Source organism: Heloderma suspectum, chromosome 4 (assembly GCF_057233095.1).
Source record: "Heloderma suspectum isolate Gila_16-S chromosome 4, 16-S_ref, whole genome shotgun sequence".
In the NCBI taxonomy this organism is placed as follows: Eukaryota; Metazoa; Chordata; class Lepidosauria; order Squamata; family Helodermatidae; genus Heloderma; species Heloderma suspectum.
In genome coordinates, this window is record NC_139461.1 from 225,251,819 (window position 1) to 225,271,966 (window position 20,148).

The following is a 20,148-nucleotide window of genomic DNA, read 5'->3' on the forward strand; positions in this document are numbered from 1 at the left end:
CCTTAATTGCTATTCAGGCAAGAACACCACCAAGAGAAGATCAGCCTGGCAGGAACTGGATATAATGCCTTACAGCTTACCACTTTGTTATGGCTTTGAAGAACTGATCTCATTCCTCTACCATTTCCCTCCACTCCACTCCCCATCTCTTGTTAGTCTCATCATTTTAGAGTAGGGAAACGTGGCTGGGCCTGTTTCTTTTTTTAATTGATGTGAGCTACTACAGGAATCCATAATTGTCTGAAAAGTGGGATAAAATTACAATAAATAATCAAGAACAGAGAAAAGAAAAACAGTAAATGGGGACAGTTAGCATATATGGTGAAAGGTCTCAGAATCCACCTTGGGAACATAGACATATATGAGCATAGGGAATATTCTAAAAAATACTTTCCTCTAAACCAGCTTATTTTTCCAACGCTTAGGCAGTATCCACATTGATATTTTTGAATAAGCTTGTGCAGGTAAAACTGGCAGTCTCCCATAATTAGATAACTCTAGAGTCCAGCATAGTGGATTTAGTAAAACAACAACGCTTAAATATATGAAGGGACAACATACTAAACTTTGATTAGGTTTACATAGGTTCAGTTCTTGAAACATGCAAGGGACATGATCCACAGCTGCAATGAGGCAACAAGTTTTACATTCCTGCGGTTGCGTTTTACTATCTGTAGAATTACTAAGTTGCAAGGAAGCAAAAACATCCAGTTCTACCCACTCCTGTGAAGCAGAACCTTCTACCAGCAGTCCAAGAAACAGTGTGTAACAAACAGTGAAATTGTGCTGTACAAGGGTATTTGCAAACTTGGTACCTCTTGAAGAAAGCAAGGCTCACTCTAAGGCAATCCTGTAGTCTACGGCATTGGTCTTCAACTGGTGAGTTGTGATTAGATCACATACCAATTTAAGTTAAATTGCAGTAATAGCTCCACCACCATATATTTGATTATCAGTATGCTGACGACACACAGCCCTATCTTCCTGTGACAACTGAATCAGGTGAGGCTGTGCAAGTTTTGAATCAGTGTCTGGGCTCAGTAATGGAGTGGATGTGGAGCATTAAACGGAAGCTGAATCCTGGCAAGACAGAAGCCCTGTGGGTGAGTGGTTTTCAAGCCTGGAAATAGACTTATTGCCTGTTCTGGATGGGGTTGCATTCCCTTTGAAAGAACAGGTCTGTAGATACTCCTAGATCCACAGTGGCTTGGAGTGCCTTCTACCAACTTTGGCTGGTATGCCAACTATAGCTTCTCCTGGACACGAATAGCTTGGCCACAGTGGTACACATGATAGTAACCTCAAGACTGAATTACTGCAACGTGCTCTGTGGGGCTGCCCTTAAGGTTGGTCCAGAAGTTGCAGCTAGTGCAGAATGCAGGAGCTCACCTGCTGTCGTGGGCTGCCCCTTTTCAGCATGCAACACCTTTGGTGGGGGAACTGCACTGACTGCCTGTTTGCTACCAGGCCAGGTTTAAAGCTTTGTTGTATAAAACCCTAGGAGGCAATCCTAACTAGATACATGGCCGCCCCCGAACTTGGAGGTGACCGCCTATCCAAAGCAAGGCAGGAGAAGCACGGGGGGATCGTTCCCTCCGCGCCTCTCCTGCCTTTCTGTTTTTCACTAGACAGCCATTTTCGGCTGTGTAGTGGCGGGGGGCCCGACCAGGAGAGGAAGCTGCTGTACGGCACATTGGATGTGTCGTACACGCAGCTCCGCTCTCCCCTCCCTGAAATGCCCCTTTTCAGTCGCTCCACACTCCTCTTATGAGCGCGGAGGATGGGGCTTCTCCGCGCTGCCTTGGAGGCAGTGCAGACGGGGCAGAGGTCAGTTTTCCGGGAACCGACCTCAGAGCGTGGGCTCCGAGGTTGGTTCCCGGAAAAGAGCATATCCTGTGGCCCTCTGGACTGTGTCTAGTGGCCATAGGATTGCTCCCTAAAAAACCTGGGACCAAGATACACGAGAGAACGCCTTTTCTCTTATCAACCTACCCAGTCACAGAAGTCATTGGGTGAGGGGCTCCTGGTCCACATGGATCTGAGGTCCATTTAGAGTCCACTCAAAGTGGAGCGTTTAATGTACTGGCTCCTTCTTGTGGAATTCTTTGCCATTTAATATCAGACAGGTGCCAACATTTTTGCTGTCAAATACATTTTTATTTAGACAAGCTTTTCCTGAATGACGAGCCACTTTATTGATATAATTTGCTTTTCAATATTTTTATTCTTTTGTATTTGATTTTTTTTCTTCTTTCACTGTTCACCCCTTGGGAATCTTTTTTAAATGCAGAGCGCTTTATATATTTTGTAAATAAATAAACATATTGATTTTATATGTGCTTGTCATGGATTTTTTCAAAGAATTTTGGAATTATAATTTGGTTACTATAGAGATCCCTACCCGCCTGCCTCACAGAACTACAATTCCCAGGATTCTTTGGGACATTACAGTTAAACCAGTTTAAGTGTATAGCATAGATATACCCTTGCAATAAGAGGTGTTTGACTATTCACTGCATGGCTTTAGAGGGAGCTAAGCAGAATAGGTGAGTTGAGCATTTTTTAGCCATTGGTCTCTGGATGGATTCCTATCAATCCTCAATGAGGAATCCAGATCATTCTCACTACAAGGCTCTAAGCGATGTCCTTTCTTCTGCAACAATATAATGACCTTGCTTCAGTGCCTCCTAGTGCTGTGCCTAAGAAACTCTGCATAAAGGTAAGGGAGAGTGTAAACCCAGCTCTTCTCCCCCCTCCCCTCCCCGGTCCCAAATGATACAATAAGTAAAAATGCATATGTTAGGAATAATCTTGGATTAGGAGTCGGTCTGGTTAGATTGATTTAGTAGGAAGAAACTAGAAACCGTGTGTGTGTATATATGTATACATAGATATAGATAATTTAACACTACAACTCCTTTATATAAGCAATGCTTAGATTAATTAATATTTGAAAATCTGGGAGAGTTAAAAAAAATCAAGAATTGCTCCAGACCAGTTAATTATAGTTATAGAACTGAAGATGGCATTAAGCAACATTATTCTGAGAGGAAGGGGGATAGAAGCAAATAAGGATGGGAAAGAAACTTCATCTGAGGCAGAGGTGAAGCTTAAAGTTCTTGCACCCAATCCTGCCCATGCTTACTCAGAAATATGTTTCCACTGGTTTCAGTAGAGCTTGCTTCCAAGCAAGGATTGCAGCTGTAATGCACTAAAATCCAGTAGGGGCAGATCAGTAGGGGCAGATCATCTCCATCCAGCAATTTTAAACTGAGCAACGTTGGATTGTGTTTTGTAGATAATGGATGATAGTGAAGATGTCTGGCTGTCTCTCAAGCCCAGTGAACCATTGCCATATCAGTGCTGTGGCAGTGGCTGCAAACCCTGCATTTATGACATACATCAGAAGTTGCTGGAGCAGTGGGAAGAGGCCAAGGCAAAAAAAGACAGAAGTCTCCTGACAAGGAACACGCAGCAAGTAGAAATCTTAAAATTACTTGAATAGTACTATTTCAGCCTGATCCTAACCATTTTTTTAAACTTGGAAGTAAATGCCATTGATTTCAGTGAAATCTGCTTTCAAGCACATTTGCTTAGAACCGATGCCTCTATTGTACTGGTTTATATAACAGATTTTTGGCAGCTGTTATGAAGCTGCAGCAAAAAGTGGAAGGCAACATGTTGGTAGTAAGCATGCACGGGGTAATAAGAGGAGATGCTTGCTGTTAGTTCAGTGTATGGGAGTGTTACAAAAAGTAACAGCAATATTCAGCATATGTGGAAAGCTATTTTGCTGGTATTTTCAAAAATACCCTTTTGTCATTTATATATTTAGCACCGTCTCATAAATCTGTTTGATTCATAAAATTAATGACTTGGAATGGCTTCCTTCCTGCCTCAGTTTCCAGTAAGGAGGCTTTTAAAAAAAAATTTTGAAAACAGATGCATCAAATTTCCCACCTCTTGAATATTTGTAATTTTAACCTGCTGTCATGTTCGCTTCCCAATAAATCTGGTTAAGTATTCTTACTGAAGTATTTAAGTGCAGACAATCTACTAATTCACACTGGGGAACCTCCTTTCAAGCATTCCTCATACTGAGGAATATTTCTACCTTTTCATCTTATCCCATCTTGCTTTCTTGGGTTTGTAATATTCTGTCCAACCTCTCAAGCTCCCAACAGTTGGAGGGCAACTGTTGCTTATTTAAAGATTTAAATCTTTTAAATATACAGTGTTGCTTATTGGAGAAATACCTGAGAAGGGATTTTTAGGGGTGCATTGGCAATTCCATACACAGTTACTATGGCCTAATCCCCATGGGCCTTACTTCTGAGTAAATATGCCTACAATTGTGCTGTTCATTTGGAAGCCTAAACAAGCTTACTAGGAAGTGAGCCCTTTTGAAGACAGCGGGACTTACTTCTGAGTAAACCTGCATAGGATTGTGCTAAGAATTTCTAATGTTAGAGAAAAATACCTATTGGGAGAAAGAGAGAGAGAGAGGAAATGAAGGTGGCAAAATCAGTGTTTTTTATTTGAATTCAGAGAGGCTGTGGTATAAGCCTGGAACCTACTTCCTTTAGCCCTCGATATGTGGGGACTGTGGTAGAGGCACATGCACAAAGGTACTTTTATTTATTATTCATTTGTTCCAAGCTGAAGTCCTGGGACTAAAAATCAGTTCAAGTCTCCCATCACAATGTCCATGTCCTGAAAAAGATAATAAACCCTGTCATGAACAACTTTGGAATATGAGAAGTAGGGTTGCCATGTTTGGGGCATGTTTTTTTTTAAAACTGTGTTTTTAAAAACTGCGTAGTAGCCAGAAAGTAAGCCTTTCCTATCACTGGATTGTACGAAGCTTCACTTGTGTAATTCCTGCTGTCATGGGGCTATTGAAAGCATGGAGCTCTGCCAAGAGAAAAGATGGCAACCCTAGGGAAAAGTAAAAAATTACTTTCAAGAGAGTCAGCAAAGTAAGGAGGAAAAAAGGTAGAATACTTAGAAAATTATCTCATATTTTTCCTTTTACTATACATTTGTGTACTGAAAGTGTGCTTTTACTACTTCCTTTAGTTTCTTACCCTCCAAAGTCATATCAGCAAAGATATTATCAAGGTTATAATTATACGAATACAAACAGATCCTAGGCTTTAAGTGGGACTTCACAAAGAAGAACTTCCCTAAATTGAGAACCTGGTGCATTTGGTCTTTAAAACTTTTTTTTTTTTTTTTGCAGTATCACGTTTCACCAGTGCTGAATTCACTCACAATTTGTAAAAAAAAGAAAAATGTTTTAACGAGGGTGCATTGTTTAAAATAGTAATTATTTATTGTTGCTCTTGCAGAGTAGTAATTCAGAACTAACTACAGAAACATTTACGGCTTTCATCATAAGCTCTGTGAATCAGCTGACAGAGGACTCCTACCAGTATACATTTGAATTGCCTGGAAATAGCAGGCTGGGGTTGAGTTTAGGACAACACATTGTGCTAAGGTAGCGTGCTAAGTCTCTAGTTAAACAAGCCACAGTATGTGATTTAATTTGCCATTTTTTGTTGATCTACAAAGATTTCATGCCAAGTAAATCATAATTTCGGTGCTCCCAAACTGATTCTGCTGAAAGAACTCGTGAGCTCATTGAGGTTATTCACCTTGTTAATTTTATGGTATACGCTACTCTATAGTTGCTTTTTCCTCCAATTTTAGTTGTGTTGAAAGTAGAATTAGATGTGGGTAAGAAAGCCAATTTACAGAAAGGAAAAGAATGAAAAACAAATGTATGTCACAAGGCAAATATATTAACTTTTCTTTTTACCTTCAGGCAGTTAAGGATATTGGAATACAGAGCCATTTCTCTCTAATAATTTAGATATTTATTACCTTTATATCCCATGCTTCCGCCAGAGAACTCAGGAAACATGAGAAATGTTACCCTCTCGATAACTCTGTCAGGTATGTTAGGGTAACAGGTAGGATTTGCCCATGGGCTGTTACAGGGTTATCTGAGGGTTGTTTAACTCTTGCATAACCCATGCCTCCTGCGTTCACACAACAAACCACAGTGTGCACCTGCCGCAGCTTGCATATTCAAAATGACGGCTGGCACACACCACAACCCACCATGGCTTAAATAAGCCACAGTGAGCTGTGGTGATTGTGCAAACCTGGTCACTGGCTATCTGAATGGCCTATAAGCCATTAAGAACAGTCAAATGAATGAATCTGCTGTTTGCAGAGAGATACAGAGATGTGCAAATCAAGTCATTACATAATCTCCATATCACGATAAGCCAGATTTCTGGTGGAACCCTGGCTTATTGTTTACAAGCAGCATGTTCATGCAGAATTTGTTCTTGGGTTATTTCTCCAGCTTGTAGGGGGAGAGACAAGCCAGAGGTCCAGATTCGCGTATCATGTTAAACAAACCACAAACAGAAGGTCTGTGGTTTGTTTAGCCACTCCTGTTGGTAGCAGGAATGATCAGGTAGCATTTATGAGAACTCTGCTCATAAATGATAAGTTAGAGTTTCTTATTGTAATCTGTGAACCCTCTCAGTGAATTCTGATAGCTAGATATTACACATATCTTCATTGTTAATAATAGAATAGACTGTATTGAAATGAAAAGTTGTCAGTTGTTTTGGAATTGATTGATAGTAGAAGACAGATGATATATAGGGCAGGATCAATGGTACTCCTACTCAGAGTAGACCCATTGAAGTGAATGTGCCTAATCTAAGTAGGAGTACCATTGGATACTGCTTATGGTTTCTCAAGTCAGTGACCTGGTTCAGATGGCATGACAGCCCCATAGTGGGTTAATTAACCCTTTGGGCACTGCAGCATATGCCATCCACCATTATGAATATGCCAGCTGAGGGTTGCCATAGCTTGTTGTGTTATCCAAACCCAGGCAGTGGAGGTTATGTGAGGCCTGCAATATCCTGAAATAATCCCCGCCAGGCTTTGGACGACACAACAAGTCACTCCAAGCCCTGGCTGGGGCTTGCATATCCATAAGCTGGCCAGCACGATAAATTAACTCTCAGATAAATTAACCCATGGTAACTGTTGTTCATTTGAACTGGCCCATTGTCTGGCTTTTAAGATGACTTTGGTTGAATCAATTTCTATAAATGGGGTTAATGTCATCACCACCACCATGACAGAAGCTTTGGCTTCTGCAGTTCACTGATTAAATAACAGCATGGTGGGCTGACTAGCTATTCAGTGCTATTTCTAACACAGCATTTCCACACCCACATTTTGGAAAAAGCAAGTAGGGTTGCATCCAGAAAATGACAATAGATATCAGATGAGAGCTTGGAACATGCATTTTGCAAAGCTTTCAAGTTCTTCTGGGCCATCTGCTTGTCTCATGCTATGTAACTTAACCACTATAATCTGATGTATCAAAGAACAGACATTTTCTTGTTACCAAGAAGTACATCATCTGCCACTTTCTGTTTTCAGAATGCCTGTACGTAACTGTCACATGGAAAGTGGACTTTAATGACCTGGTTTGCACATCACAGCAGAATTCCTGGGTTGTTTAACCCAGTAATTGCCAAGGATGAGTGAAGTGATGAGCACACTGCCTCCTAAGCTCTTGTTATTTCCACTTTCAATTAACAACCTAAGAATACCCTGTACCTGAGTTGGTTTGTGTTGTGCGAACCTGGAACTCTGGGTTGTTTATGGGTTAAACAACCCAGAGTTAACCCAGCAGTTTTTCATAGTTTGTTGTTGGGTTAACTCTAGTTTGTTTAACACATAAAGAATCCAGAGTTTCTGGGTTCACATATGAAACAACCCAAGAATGGGGTGTTCCTGGGTTATTAATTAAAAGCAGAAACAACAAGCATGCAGTTCATGTGCTCTGCTCATCCCTACAATTCCTGGGTTAAACAACCCAGGAATTGCTGCCATGATGTGCAAACCAAGAGAGAATATCAACAAATAAAAGTTTAATGAAGACTTCAAGAACTTTGACAGGAAAGGCTTGGTTGCAGTATTCCATCTGCTTATTCCTCATTAAGCCCAGGAGTAGTCCTATTAGATTGTTTGAAATTGTTTTAGATATATGTTGTTGTGTGTGCTATCTGTTTTATGTGAATGGTTTTATACTTTATATAATGTATTTAAATGGTTTTTAATTTTTGTGAACCACCCAGAGAGCTTTGGCTATGGGGCAGCATGGAAATATAATAAATGAAGTGAAATAAAATAAAATGAAATTGAGCTCTGCAGAACATCGATGAGATAAATCTAATTTGCACAATAGTTTAGTTATTCTTTCTAAATCCAGTTGAGTGTACTCTCAAATTCAGGATTTCAGGCATGGGGTGTCATTTGTTATTATTATTTCCATAAATTAATTATTCTTTTCAAACAACTGTAAAGACTCAAGATGAAATCCCATTTTTGCCTCAAACTGTTTATAGTCCTCCCCCCCGCCGCCCCACATCTCCCCAGTAGAGTTCTTTATTTCCCTTCCTTTGTGAGCAGCATAGCTATATCACACAAAATAGCTAGGTTGGCTCTGTAGCTCATCTGGCCCCAGGAAAGGGAAGGATTGTTAAGGAGGGAGGTATAGCTGTGTGTGTGAGAGAGAAATCTGAGGTTATTTCAGTGCCTTGGATCTCTGCGATTTCACTGCAAAATGGGAGGGAATTATCTATTGTCTGGCTTGGCAAAGGACAGCCCATGGGGAAAGAGGAAGGATACCTGCAGTGCTTTTCAGGCTCAGCCTTTGCTGAGAGAGCAGTACTCTGCTGATAAGAATTGTCAGGGATTCAAATCTGGGTTCCCTCCCTTTATCTTTTCTCTCTCTCTCTCTCTCTCTCTCTCTCCCCCCTTCCTCAGAGGACCAGTGAATGGTTTGGAGGTTCAGAGAGCCTACACTCCAATTACTCCTGTGAATACTGAAGGGTACTTTGAAGTTTTAATAAAGGTAAATAGCTGTCTTTGTTCTATAGATTAACAGTTTAACGTAGGAACTGTGTCATCTTGTGTGCCAGCTGAGTGCTTGGCTTTGTATTTTAATAACTAGAGGCCTGCAGTCAAAGATTTGGCTTGTTAGTCCTAATCAATATGTGAATTCTCTCTCCCACACGCAAGTTAGTCCAGGTATTACTGACATTACCTTGTGACCAAACTGAGTAAGTTGAGTTGCTGTGATCCTTTCTCCCTGTCCCTCCCCCCCCACAAACACACACACTGATGCTGCTTTCCATTTCTACTTCAGAAATTGGGAGGGGGGGAGTTATAGGGATGAAGATGACTGAACTGTGCACCATCATAAAGACATTTTGGACACCACAGAGCCATCAACATTGGATAAACTTATGTACATGTGCAAGTAACCAGTTGCATTGTTACTCTATCTAACAGGCGGTGTAACCAGATGGACCTATTCCACAGCAGGCAATTATGGTAACTACAGTGCAGGTCATTCTGTGCAGTAAGACAGCCATAAGTGTTTTTAGGGTCAGTATCAATCAGTCCATAAGGCAGTTCTCCAGAGTAAATTAAATGATTTCTCTATGGGATTAAGTGAGTTATTGATTGAAGCCTTTGAGTACTTATATTTAGAAGGAATGTTGGCTAAACCTTAAGGATTGGCACAGATTATGAGCCTAGAAATATCAAAATGAAGAATATCTTTTTAATCTGTATTTACACCTTCTCAGGGGAAGACATATTTCACTGTAACTCTGAAACCTCAAGCTCTAGATCTTCCAGGCAGGTCACAGAGAACCATCATTTTGCCCTCTGTTCACCCTCCAGGAGTGTGTGCTTTTCAGAGTCTTATCATTGATTGTGTGATAGTTTGAGCATGAATTATACTCCTTTTGAGGTGTGTATGGCTTTTATAAGACACTTGTGGGAGGATCATTTCATCATTATTATGGCGATTGAAGGGGGGAAATGCTACATTTCAACTGCATTAATGCTACCTTTATAGGTTGACTGTGAAGTTTCATATATGCTTGCTTATTACACACAACTTTTGCATTTCAATAATAGTAGTAATGATTGTAATAACACCTTCCCTTTATATATAACCTTTCATCCCAAAGGGAACTATAGTTATTCTCTGGCAGTAACAAAAGAGATGGAACACCCATCGCAAAGCACCCATTTGTATAACTTGCTCTGCAGATTGTAGTGTATTTCTCACTATTCAGGCAATTTTTGGAAGTACTATATTATTATTATTATTTCTATGCAATCCAAGTGCTGTTCAGACACCCCTGTGTCCCATGATTATGGCACTGAATTTGTGATACTACAGTTAAGTGCGAGTGAGTGGCGATTTTCTGTGCTTAACCCTCCCTTTGAGTGATTCTATAATGTTATGGTGTTTTTTGGTGTAAAACCTCACACAGAGGTTTTCCCTCCAGGAGTTTCTCCTTCTCTTCTATTTACAAGACTTCATTATAAACCAGTTTGGTCATTTCTCCATTAGAATGAGGAAAAAACCTATTCAGTTCTAAATGCATTCTCTCCCCTGCAACCAATATTTCACTGCATGGGAAACATAGTAACTGAGGTTTTGACTCTCCACATCCTTAATTTAATATCCCCATCTGCCTTCTCACTATGGGTAGAGTTGCCAACATTTTTTAAGAAATGCTGCTCCTGTACCTTTAACAACAGTCTGACATGCAGCAGAAATTTCTCTTGGGATTAAGATAAGTGATAAGAAAAGCTCTATGTGTTTAATTTCTGTGTAAAAGCAAGATACATCAGATGAAGTAGAGTCTAGACCTTGAAAGCTTATGGCATAATAAATGTGTTAGTCTTTAAGGTGCTGCAAGACTCTTAGGGCGCAATCCTGTGTATGTTTAGACAGAAAAAAGCCATAGAATCATAGAATAGTAGGGTTGGAAGGGGCCTACAAGGCCATCGTCCTACAACTCTGGGATGCTGAGAGTTGTAGGATTTTTTTCTGCCTAAAAGGATTGTGCCCTTAGTTGGTTTTGCTGCAACAGATTCATGTAGCTGCTGTGACAAACCCCTCATCATGCTAGAACATGTCTCTAAACAGAGGTCATGTCCAGGCACCTGTAGGTAACAAACTTTGTGTTACCCCACATCTGAGGTTTGAATCTCCCACCCCATGATGTTATGTTAAGTAGGTACATGCAGAAAGATGCATGATCAACATCCTCTCAGGCTACTGATTGGTCAGTTTGAATTTCCAACCTCTCTGTGGGAGTCCCGACCCTCCATAGAAATACCTTTGTTTGTGAAATCTTTTTTCTTTGAGTGACTGGCAAAGAGTCAAGATTAAACTCTGCAGAGTCCGAGGTTCCCCCACCTGCAAACTACTTTGGTGTGTTACTCTTATGTTCCATTTTATTTAAAAGCAATTAACCATTTTTGGACTTAACTTTCCTTGGTGCTTGAATAAACATACTGAATTGGAAGCTGGAATTTTTGCCTAGCCTGCGGTTGCTCTCACTCATGTGCTAGACTGCTTGGCATACATGTTAACCTGGTTTTCACAGAGATCAAAGGAAGCTCTGGAAAATGGACCTATCCTTCTCCATAGGATTCCCATCCATCTTGGCTAAGAACTATTAATCACATGGGTAGTGGCAGGAAATATCCATAAATAGACAGCCTATCCTACCTCACAGGGTTGGAGGTGCAGATTCCCATTTGTCAGAGCCACCTTTCTGGAAGTTGTTAATTTCTGTATGTTATGCCAAAGGCATAGGAGTAACACCAGTATAAACATAGCAACCTTAGCTATGGCTATCTCACTTCATAAATATTTACTTACTTATTTACTTAATTCTTCTTTTACAAGTGCTATGAAACTGGACTAATGTCACAGTATGTAAAATCCTGGAAAGAAGGAGATGCAGTGTTTTGGAGAGGACCATTTGGAGGCTTTCCTTACACAGCAAATCGGGTAAGGCCTATAATAAGTTGCGAATGGCCAAAGGAATGGGATGGGGGGGGCGGGAGGGTTGGTATCAGGAAAGAAGGAAAAATCATTAGACAAATTTCCTATTATAAGGATCATTGATGGGTTAACTTGTCAGGGTTTTGAAAAGGCATTTTGCATAATTACCTCCTGGCTGCGGCTTGTCACGTCATCCGAACCTGGGTAACATGGCTTGTTGGAGGGGTAAACAATCCTCAAATAACCCATGGGGTGTTGTAGGGTGGCTTATTTTGATCGTGTGAACTGGGCATTGTGGAGGAAACTTTAGAGGTTCGTTAGAGAAGCCACCATGGGCTATATGCAACTCATGTAATGGGTTAGATGTAATAATGGCATTCTCTTAATTTGCTGATTTTGTTTATGTTCATGCTGGTTTATGTTATGCTGATTTTGTTGTGTTCCATATGTTGTGACTTCCTGCTGACAGAAACTCATTGCCCACTAAATTTTTGTTTCAGCTACAATGTGAAATACAGTTTTTGTTGTAGAGTGCTTCTCATTCTTGTACTTTGTTTAGGTATAATTGATTCCTGTAACTCAACCCATGGATTGAATTAACATAGGGTATCTGACTGAAACCCCTTCATGGATCACTGCCTTGTTGTGGCGAAGGGGCTTGCGTAACTCAGTGAAGCCATAAGTTATGCCGTGCAGGGCCACCCAAGACGGACAGGTCATGGCAGAGAGTTCTGACAAAATGTGGTCCACTGGAGAAGGAAATGGCAACCCACTCCAGTATTCTTGCCAAGAAAACCCCATGAAACGTATCACAAGGCTAAAAGAGATGACACCGGAAGATGAGACCCTCAGGTCGGAAGGTGTCCAATATACTACTGGGGAAGAGCAGAGGGTATTTCCAAGTAGCGCCAGAAAGAGTGAAGCGGCTGGGCCAAAGCCGCAAGGACACTCAGCTTTGGATGTGTCTGGTGGTGAAAAGAAAATCCGATGCTGTAAAGAACAATATTGTTTAGGAACCTGGAATGTCAGATCAATGAATCAAGGTAAGCTGGAGGTGGTCAAACATGAGATGGCAAGATTGAACATCGAATCTTGGGAATCAGCGAACTAAAATGGACAGGCATGGGCGAATGTAATTCAGGTGACCATCATATCTACTATTGTGGGCAAGAATCCCTTAGAAGAAATGGAGTAGCACTCATAGTCAACAAAAGGGTGGGAAAAGCAGTACTGGGGTACAATCTTAAAAACGATAGAATGATCTCAGTACGAATCCAAGGCAAACCATTCAACATCACAGTAATTCAAGTCTATGCCCCAACCACTGATGCCGAAGAAGCTGAGGTTGATCGGTTCTATGAAGTCCTACAACACCTTCTAGACTAACACCAAAAAAAGATGTCCTTTTCATCACAGGGGATTGGAATGCTAAAGTAGGAAGTCAAGAAATCACCAGGATAACAGGCAGGCATGGCCTTGGTGTACAAAATGAAGCAGGACAAAGGCTAACAGAGTTTTGCCATGAGAACACGCTGATCATAGCAAACACTCTTTTCCAACAGCACAAGAGACAACTCTACACATGGACATCACCAGATGGTCAATATCGAAATCAGATTGATTATGTCCTTTGCAGCCAAAGATGGAGAAGCTCTATACTGTCAGTAAAAACAAGACCTGGAGCTGACTGTGGCTCAGATCAGGAGCTTCTTGTTGCAAAATTTCAGCTTAAATTGAAGAACGTAGGGAAAACCACTAAACCATTCAGGTATGACCTAAATCATATCCCTTATGAATATACAGTGGAGGTGAGGAATAGATTTAAGAGATTAGACCTGATAGACAGAGTGCCTGAGGAACTATGGACGGAGGTCCATAACATTGTTCAGGAGGCAGCAACGAAATCCATCCCAAAGAAAAAGAAATGCAAGAAAGCAAAGTGACTGTCTGAGGAGGCTTTACAAGTAGCTGAGGAAAGAAGGCAAGCGAAAAGCAAGGGAGAAAGGGGAAGATATATCCAACTGAATGCAGAGTTCCAGAGAATAGCAAGGAGAGACAAGAAGGCCTTCTTAAATGAACAATGCAAAGAAATCGAGGAAAACAACAGAATGGGAAAGACTAGAGATCTCTTCAAGAAAATCGGAGATATCAAGGGAACATTTTGTGCAAAGACGGGCATGATAAAGGACAAAGAAGGCAGGGACCTAACAGAGGCAGATGAGATTAAGAAGAGGTGGAAAGAATACACAGAAGAACTATACAGGAAAGATCTTAATGTCCCTGATAGCCATGATAGTGTGGTCACTGAACTTGAGCCGGACATCATCAAGAGTGAAGTCAAGTGGGCCTTAGGAAGCATTAGTAACAACAAAGCTAGCGCAGATGACAGTATCCCAGCTGTGCTATTTAAAATCCTAAAAGATGATGCTGTTAAAGTACTGCATTCAATATGCCAACAAATTTGGAACACTCAACAATGGCCGCAAGACTGGAAAAGGTCAGTTTACATTCCAATTCCAAAGAAGGGCAATGCCAAAGAGTGTTCAAACTACCGCACAATTGCGCTCATTTCACATGCCAGCAAGGTGATGCTCAAAATCCTACAAGCTAGGCTTCAGCAGTATGCGAACCGAGAACTACCGGAAGTACAAGCTGGGTTTCGAAGAGGCAGACGAACTAGAGATCAAATTGCCAACGTTCACTGGAACATGGAGAAAGCAAGAGAATTCCAGAAAAACGTCTATTTCTGCTTCATTGACTACGCTAAAGCCTTTGATTGTGTGGATCACAACAAACTGTGGCAAATTCTGAAAGAGATGGGAGTACCAGACCACCTTACCTGTCTCCTGAGAAACCTGTACGAGGGTCAAGAAGCAACAGTAAGAACCGGACATGGAACAACCGAGTGGTTCAAAATTGGGAAAGGAGTACGACAAGGCTGCATATTGTCACCCTGCTTATTTAACTTATATGCAGACTACATCATGAGAAATGCCGGGTTGGATGAATCACAGGTCGGAATTAAGATTGCCGGGAGAATTATCAACAACCTCCGATATGCAGACGATACCACCCTAATGGCAGAAAGCGAAGAGGATCTAAAGAGCCTCTTGTTGAGGGTGAAAGTGGAGAGTGCAAAAGCTGGTTTGAAACTCCACATTAAAAAAACTAAGATCATGGCATCTGGCCCCATCACTTCCTGGCATATAGAAGGGGAAGAAATGGAAGTGGTGACAGATTTTATTTTCTTGGGCTCCAAGATCACTGCAGACGGTGACTGTAGCCATGCAATTAAAAGACGCTTGCTCCTTGGGAGGAAAGCTATGGCAAACCTAGACAGCATAGTAAGAAGCAGAGACATCACCTTGCCAACAAAGGTCCGTCTAATCAAAGCTATGGTTTTCCCAGTAGTAATGTATGGCTGTGAGAGCTGGACTATAAGGAAGGCTGAGCGCTGAAGAATTGATGCTTTTGAACTGTGGTGCTGGAGAAGACTCTTAGGAGTCCCCTGGACTGCAAGGAGGTCAAATCAGTCCATCCTAAAGAAAATCAACCCTGAGTGCTCATTGGAAGGACAGATACTGAAGCTCAAATATTTTGGCCACCTAATGTGAAGAGAAAACTCTCTGGAAAAGACCCTGATGCTGGGAAAGACTGAAGGCAAAAGGAGAAGGGGATGACAGAGGATGAGATGGCTAGATAGCATCACCGATGCAATGAATATGGACTTGAGCACACTCCGGGAGAGAGCGCAGGACAGGAAGGCCTGGCATGCTATGGTCCATGGGGTCATGAAGAGTCGGACACAACTGAACAACAACAACAACAACAATCTGACTGAAAATAAAGATAGATCATTAATCTGGAGCAATTCATTCAACATAGAGGGCCTCCTTGGAAGCATAACTTGAATGAGGACCACAGCTAACTTCACATTTTTATATTTATAGTTTACATATAATATCCATGGATCTGGGCAAGGCCAGTGCCACAGATTCATAGGTGAACTGGGGATGTGCTCCTAAAGAACAACGGCAGTGTTGTTTAAATTGTTTAATTAGTTCTTAGCTGTCACACGATTAAAGAAATGTTAGTTGATTAATTATGAGTTTTAGGCTGCAATCCTATATACACTTACCTGGGAGTAACTCCCACTGAACTCAGTGGGGCTTAGCTCGTAGACCTGTATAGGATTGCACTGTCAGTTAACTGATTGATTTAAAGGGTACGGTCTTAAGCACACTTACTAAGGAATAAGTCCCTAGGGTTTCAGTTGGATTTACTTCTTAGGAGACTTCATTAGGATTTCACTATAAATTGACATATAGATAAAAATAGTTCTGAAGCATTGTTTTTAAATGAAATACAGTGTTCTTTATTTTACACTATTTCATTCTTGCAACCTGGCCTTGCACCTATCTGTTGCACTACATATATTTTGCACATTTTCCTTTTTTTTTTTTTTTACCTATAGAGGTAATGTCTTTAAAATATTCCCATGCAAGGAAAACCGCCATGATAGTTTGTGAGTTAAGTATGATAACACAGAAACCTGTAGATTGGGCAATTTAGTCTTCTGTTCTTCTTCCTATTGTTATTCCTTTCTATTTCACTTTGCCTTTGCACAAAAACAAAATAGCAAACAAAAATGAAATGCCCATGATTGATTGTACAAAGCAAAGTCTGATAGTTACTGGGTAGACTATACCAGTTTATTTTTATCAGGTAAAGATGAAATGCCTATATTTCATAGGTAAAGTGTTAATATTCAAATTTGAGAAATGATCAAATTGGTTGTTCATTAACATCATCCCAGCATTTTAGTGTTCTAATCTTTTAGCGTTGCTGTTTTAAATCTGTTACTGTGTTTTAAATCTCTGCATTGCTGCTGGGTTTTATTCTAGTTGTATTTTTGTAGTTAGTTTTAAGCATTTATATTTTATATTGTTTTTATGCCGTAATTTGTGGTTTTAATTTTTGTGAACCGCCCAAAATGCTTTGGCTATTGGGTGGTATAGAAATGTAATAAAGGAGGCTTTTCTATGTTGTTTATTTAACTCAGTAGCCACATTCACACATCCTGATAAACCATAGTTTAGTATGATGAGAACAAGCTGCATTTAACCTTAGGGTGTTCCTCCCCCAGTCTGGCCAGATCTACACGTGTGATTTGCAGCAGAGGGAAAGCGCTTCAGGGTCGTTCGGGCCACATGATGTCATGACCGCCTCAGAGCCACCCTGCCACTTCCCAGGCCACATGATGTCATGACCGCCTCAGAGCCACCCTGCCACTTCCCAGGCCACATGATGTCATGACCACCTCAGAGCCACCCCGCCACTTTCCCCTCTAAAACGTGCATTTTCTGAAAGTCGTTTCAGTGCATAGTTTACCTTAAATGTGGCTTCTGCGCACTTCAGCTGCAGTGTGGCCCATTCACCCGAATTAAATCCTGCATGCTGGTGTGCCTAGGGCTGTGTCTGCCTGGTCGGGAGAGGGTTTAGGCTGATAGCCCACCAGGTCTACTCAGATGTAAGGAGCAGAGGTGAGAAATTGAGCCAAAGGGGTACTGTAAGGAGCCACCATTCTGCCACCACCTCCTCTGTAGCATCTTTTCCCCATTGAGAATATTGGAGGCCCCTCCCCCAAGTAGGGCTGCTTTCCCATTAGAGCCTTGACTCATTCATAGAATGCAGCCCTTTTTCTCCTTTCTTAAAGGTGCAGTTTCACAATTCCAATGTGTCAGGATAGCAGCTTGACTCATTCATACAATGCAGCCTGTTTTCTCCATTCATAAAAGCGCAGTTTTATTCTTTAACCTTTCACAATATCCCAGTTTTGGATGAGAGGGGAATGGTATGAGGTTAAACTATGGAAGCTTAATTCAGTGCTTCCAAACTTCCCTGAGCAGGGGAGCGTGGACAGTGGCAGGAACAAGCCTCTCATTTGCTCAGCAGCATCTGCGTGTTTGATGACATTCAGTGCAACTGGCAAGACTCACCCCACACGACCTCAAAGTAAGGAGGATCGATGTGCAGTGTGACCTGTGAACGTGCATTTTAAGGTACTGTATATTCCGTTTTGCTGGCTACGTATGTCCCTAATGGACCAAAGCCGATTTCATGACAATCCACATTAAACATGAAAGCACTTCACATTCCATTGCCATGTAGAGCCAGCCTGAGTTCACATTAATGGGTGGGATTAGAATAGGCAGTACCGGAGTTTGCAGAGCCCAAGCTATTAAAGGTTTTATATGTTAGAAATAATAGACTGGCATCATAAATTCAGTGTATGTATTAATGTTTTCCATGTCCAGTTACTAAAAGACATTTGCCATTCTGCTTAATTTTTTTTAGTATGGAGAACTTCTTATGCTTGCTTCTGGTACTGGTCTAGCACCAATGCTTCCTATCCTTCAGTATATAACAGGAAATGAGGATGATGAAACATTTGTAACCCTAGTGGGCTGCTTCAAGACTTTTGGAAATATTTACATGAAGTCTCTTCTTCAAGAACAGTCTCGATTCTGGAACATAAGAACATTTTATGTACTAAGCCAGGTAATATTCTAATAGGGAATTTTATTGGTTTTTCCCTCTGTGCTTCTTTGACAGTCTAACCAACATCCCCTCATTTGGTATATGAAATTTCAGGTTATGGGATTGCAATGGCTCAGACCTGACAATCCCACATTAGAATTGTAGCTTAGGACAATTTTGTTCTGTTTGCTCAGTAGTACAGCACATGCTTTTCATGCATAAGGTCACAAGTTCATTCTGCAGCATCACTAGGTAGGACTGGGAAGGATACCTGTCTGAGACCCTGGAGAGCTGCTGCAAGTCTGTGAAAATAATGCTGCGCTTGATGGAGCTGTGGTCTGACTCAGTATAAAGCAGTTTCCTATGATTTCCTTTACAAGAGAAATGCTGGTGGGCAAGCCAATGAGTAAAATTTCTGTCTATTTGCAAAGGAATGAGAAATCACCTGGGGAATGAGGAGCATTCCCCAAGAGGTGGTCAAAGCAACTGTAGGAGCTGTGGTCAACATTCAGTGGATAAATGTGCCATAGAATCTGAAGCCTAAGTTTGGATGTTAATATTCTGATTAAGAACTGCTAATCTTCAGAAACAGAATGTGAAGCATGGATTAAGGCTGCCTGAATTTGTTTCCTTTACATATTACTGCAAACTAGATTCCAAGTGATATGGAGTATAAGTGTTGAGGTGAAATAAGCTCAACACACTGGCTTCCTTAGCTACAAGGACTCAATGAATCCTAAACATATCTATCTAAACAAAAGGGCTGAGGGCTCAAGGTGGTTAACTACTTTTCCTGCAGACTAGTAAGTCAGGTTTGGCAACAAAAAGAGCCTGCCTACTGCCTGATGCCCAGCTTAGGCAAACACAAAAGGGGCTTTCTCACGTTAGTTTTGGAAAGCATAGGAGCAGCTCAGAATCTTATTTGATCACAGGATCAGATTTGTCCCTAGCTACAAGGTTCAAGAAACCAAACATCTTTTGCATAACAGCCATTTGATCTCAGTACTTTCGTCTGATGATACAGTTCTCTATCCTATTTGCTCTAACACATTTCATCTCTACCCCTCTGTGTCTTCCTACAAACATATAAAATATATGCATATCCTATAACACAAATGGGCCTATAGCACAAATAGGGATAGTTCCGATTACCCATCCTATGATCATAGGACTTGGTTTATATTCTTGAAGTGACCTACTCAAATAATGGTTTGGCAGGGACACCAAAATGTGCATGTTGAAACTGCAAGCTTGCAGTCTTGTGGCAAAGTCCCTCTTTTAGAATTAAACCCACAGAACTTCTAACCTGTATAAATATATTTTCTGCACTTTCACATCCATTCATTGAGAATTAGCCAAGAGAACAGAACTTTCTCGTTTTCTCTACCAGTGGTCTAAAACAGTAGTATGTGGGCCAACCCCAACCTGCCTGAGGTCCTAATCTGGTCCTCAAGGTTTCTGCAGATGGCCACACCCCCTTTCCCCCAATCACCAATCATCTGGTGGTTTCCTGGCTTTTGCACAATTTTTCCCCCATTCTAAAACTTTGAAATGCCACTCTTAAGACTTAGCTACTGGCAGGAAGAGCTTTAAGCTAAAATATGCTGGTGTTTTGGTCCCACCCATTTTGCTTTCAGCCCTGCTCACCACTGGTAAATGTAGCCCCTGAGAGCTTTTCTGAA

General features: G+C 41.1%; 1 protein-coding gene across 9 annotated transcripts in view; it reads left to right on the forward strand.

The window, feature by feature from the left end:
• CYB5RL (cytochrome b5 reductase like) overlaps positions 1 to 20,148 on the forward strand; it is a 33,421-nt gene that overhangs the window by 3,728 nt on the left and 9,545 nt on the right. For 5 of the 9 annotated variants that reach the window (XM_084852441.1, XM_084852442.1, XM_084852437.1 and 2 more), the window contains exons 2-6: positions 3,299 to 3,478; positions 5,352 to 5,500; positions 8,872 to 8,959; positions 11,828 to 11,932; positions 18,284 to 18,487. In XM_084852441.1, the coding sequence (XP_084708567.1) occupies positions 3,302 to 3,478; positions 5,352 to 5,500; positions 8,872 to 8,959; positions 11,828 to 11,932; positions 18,284 to 18,487 (723 nt within the window). In that variant the 5' untranslated portion in view covers positions 3,299 to 3,301. The other 4 variants (XM_084852438.1, XM_084852436.1, XM_084852435.1 and 1 more) reach the window with 4 other exon arrangements.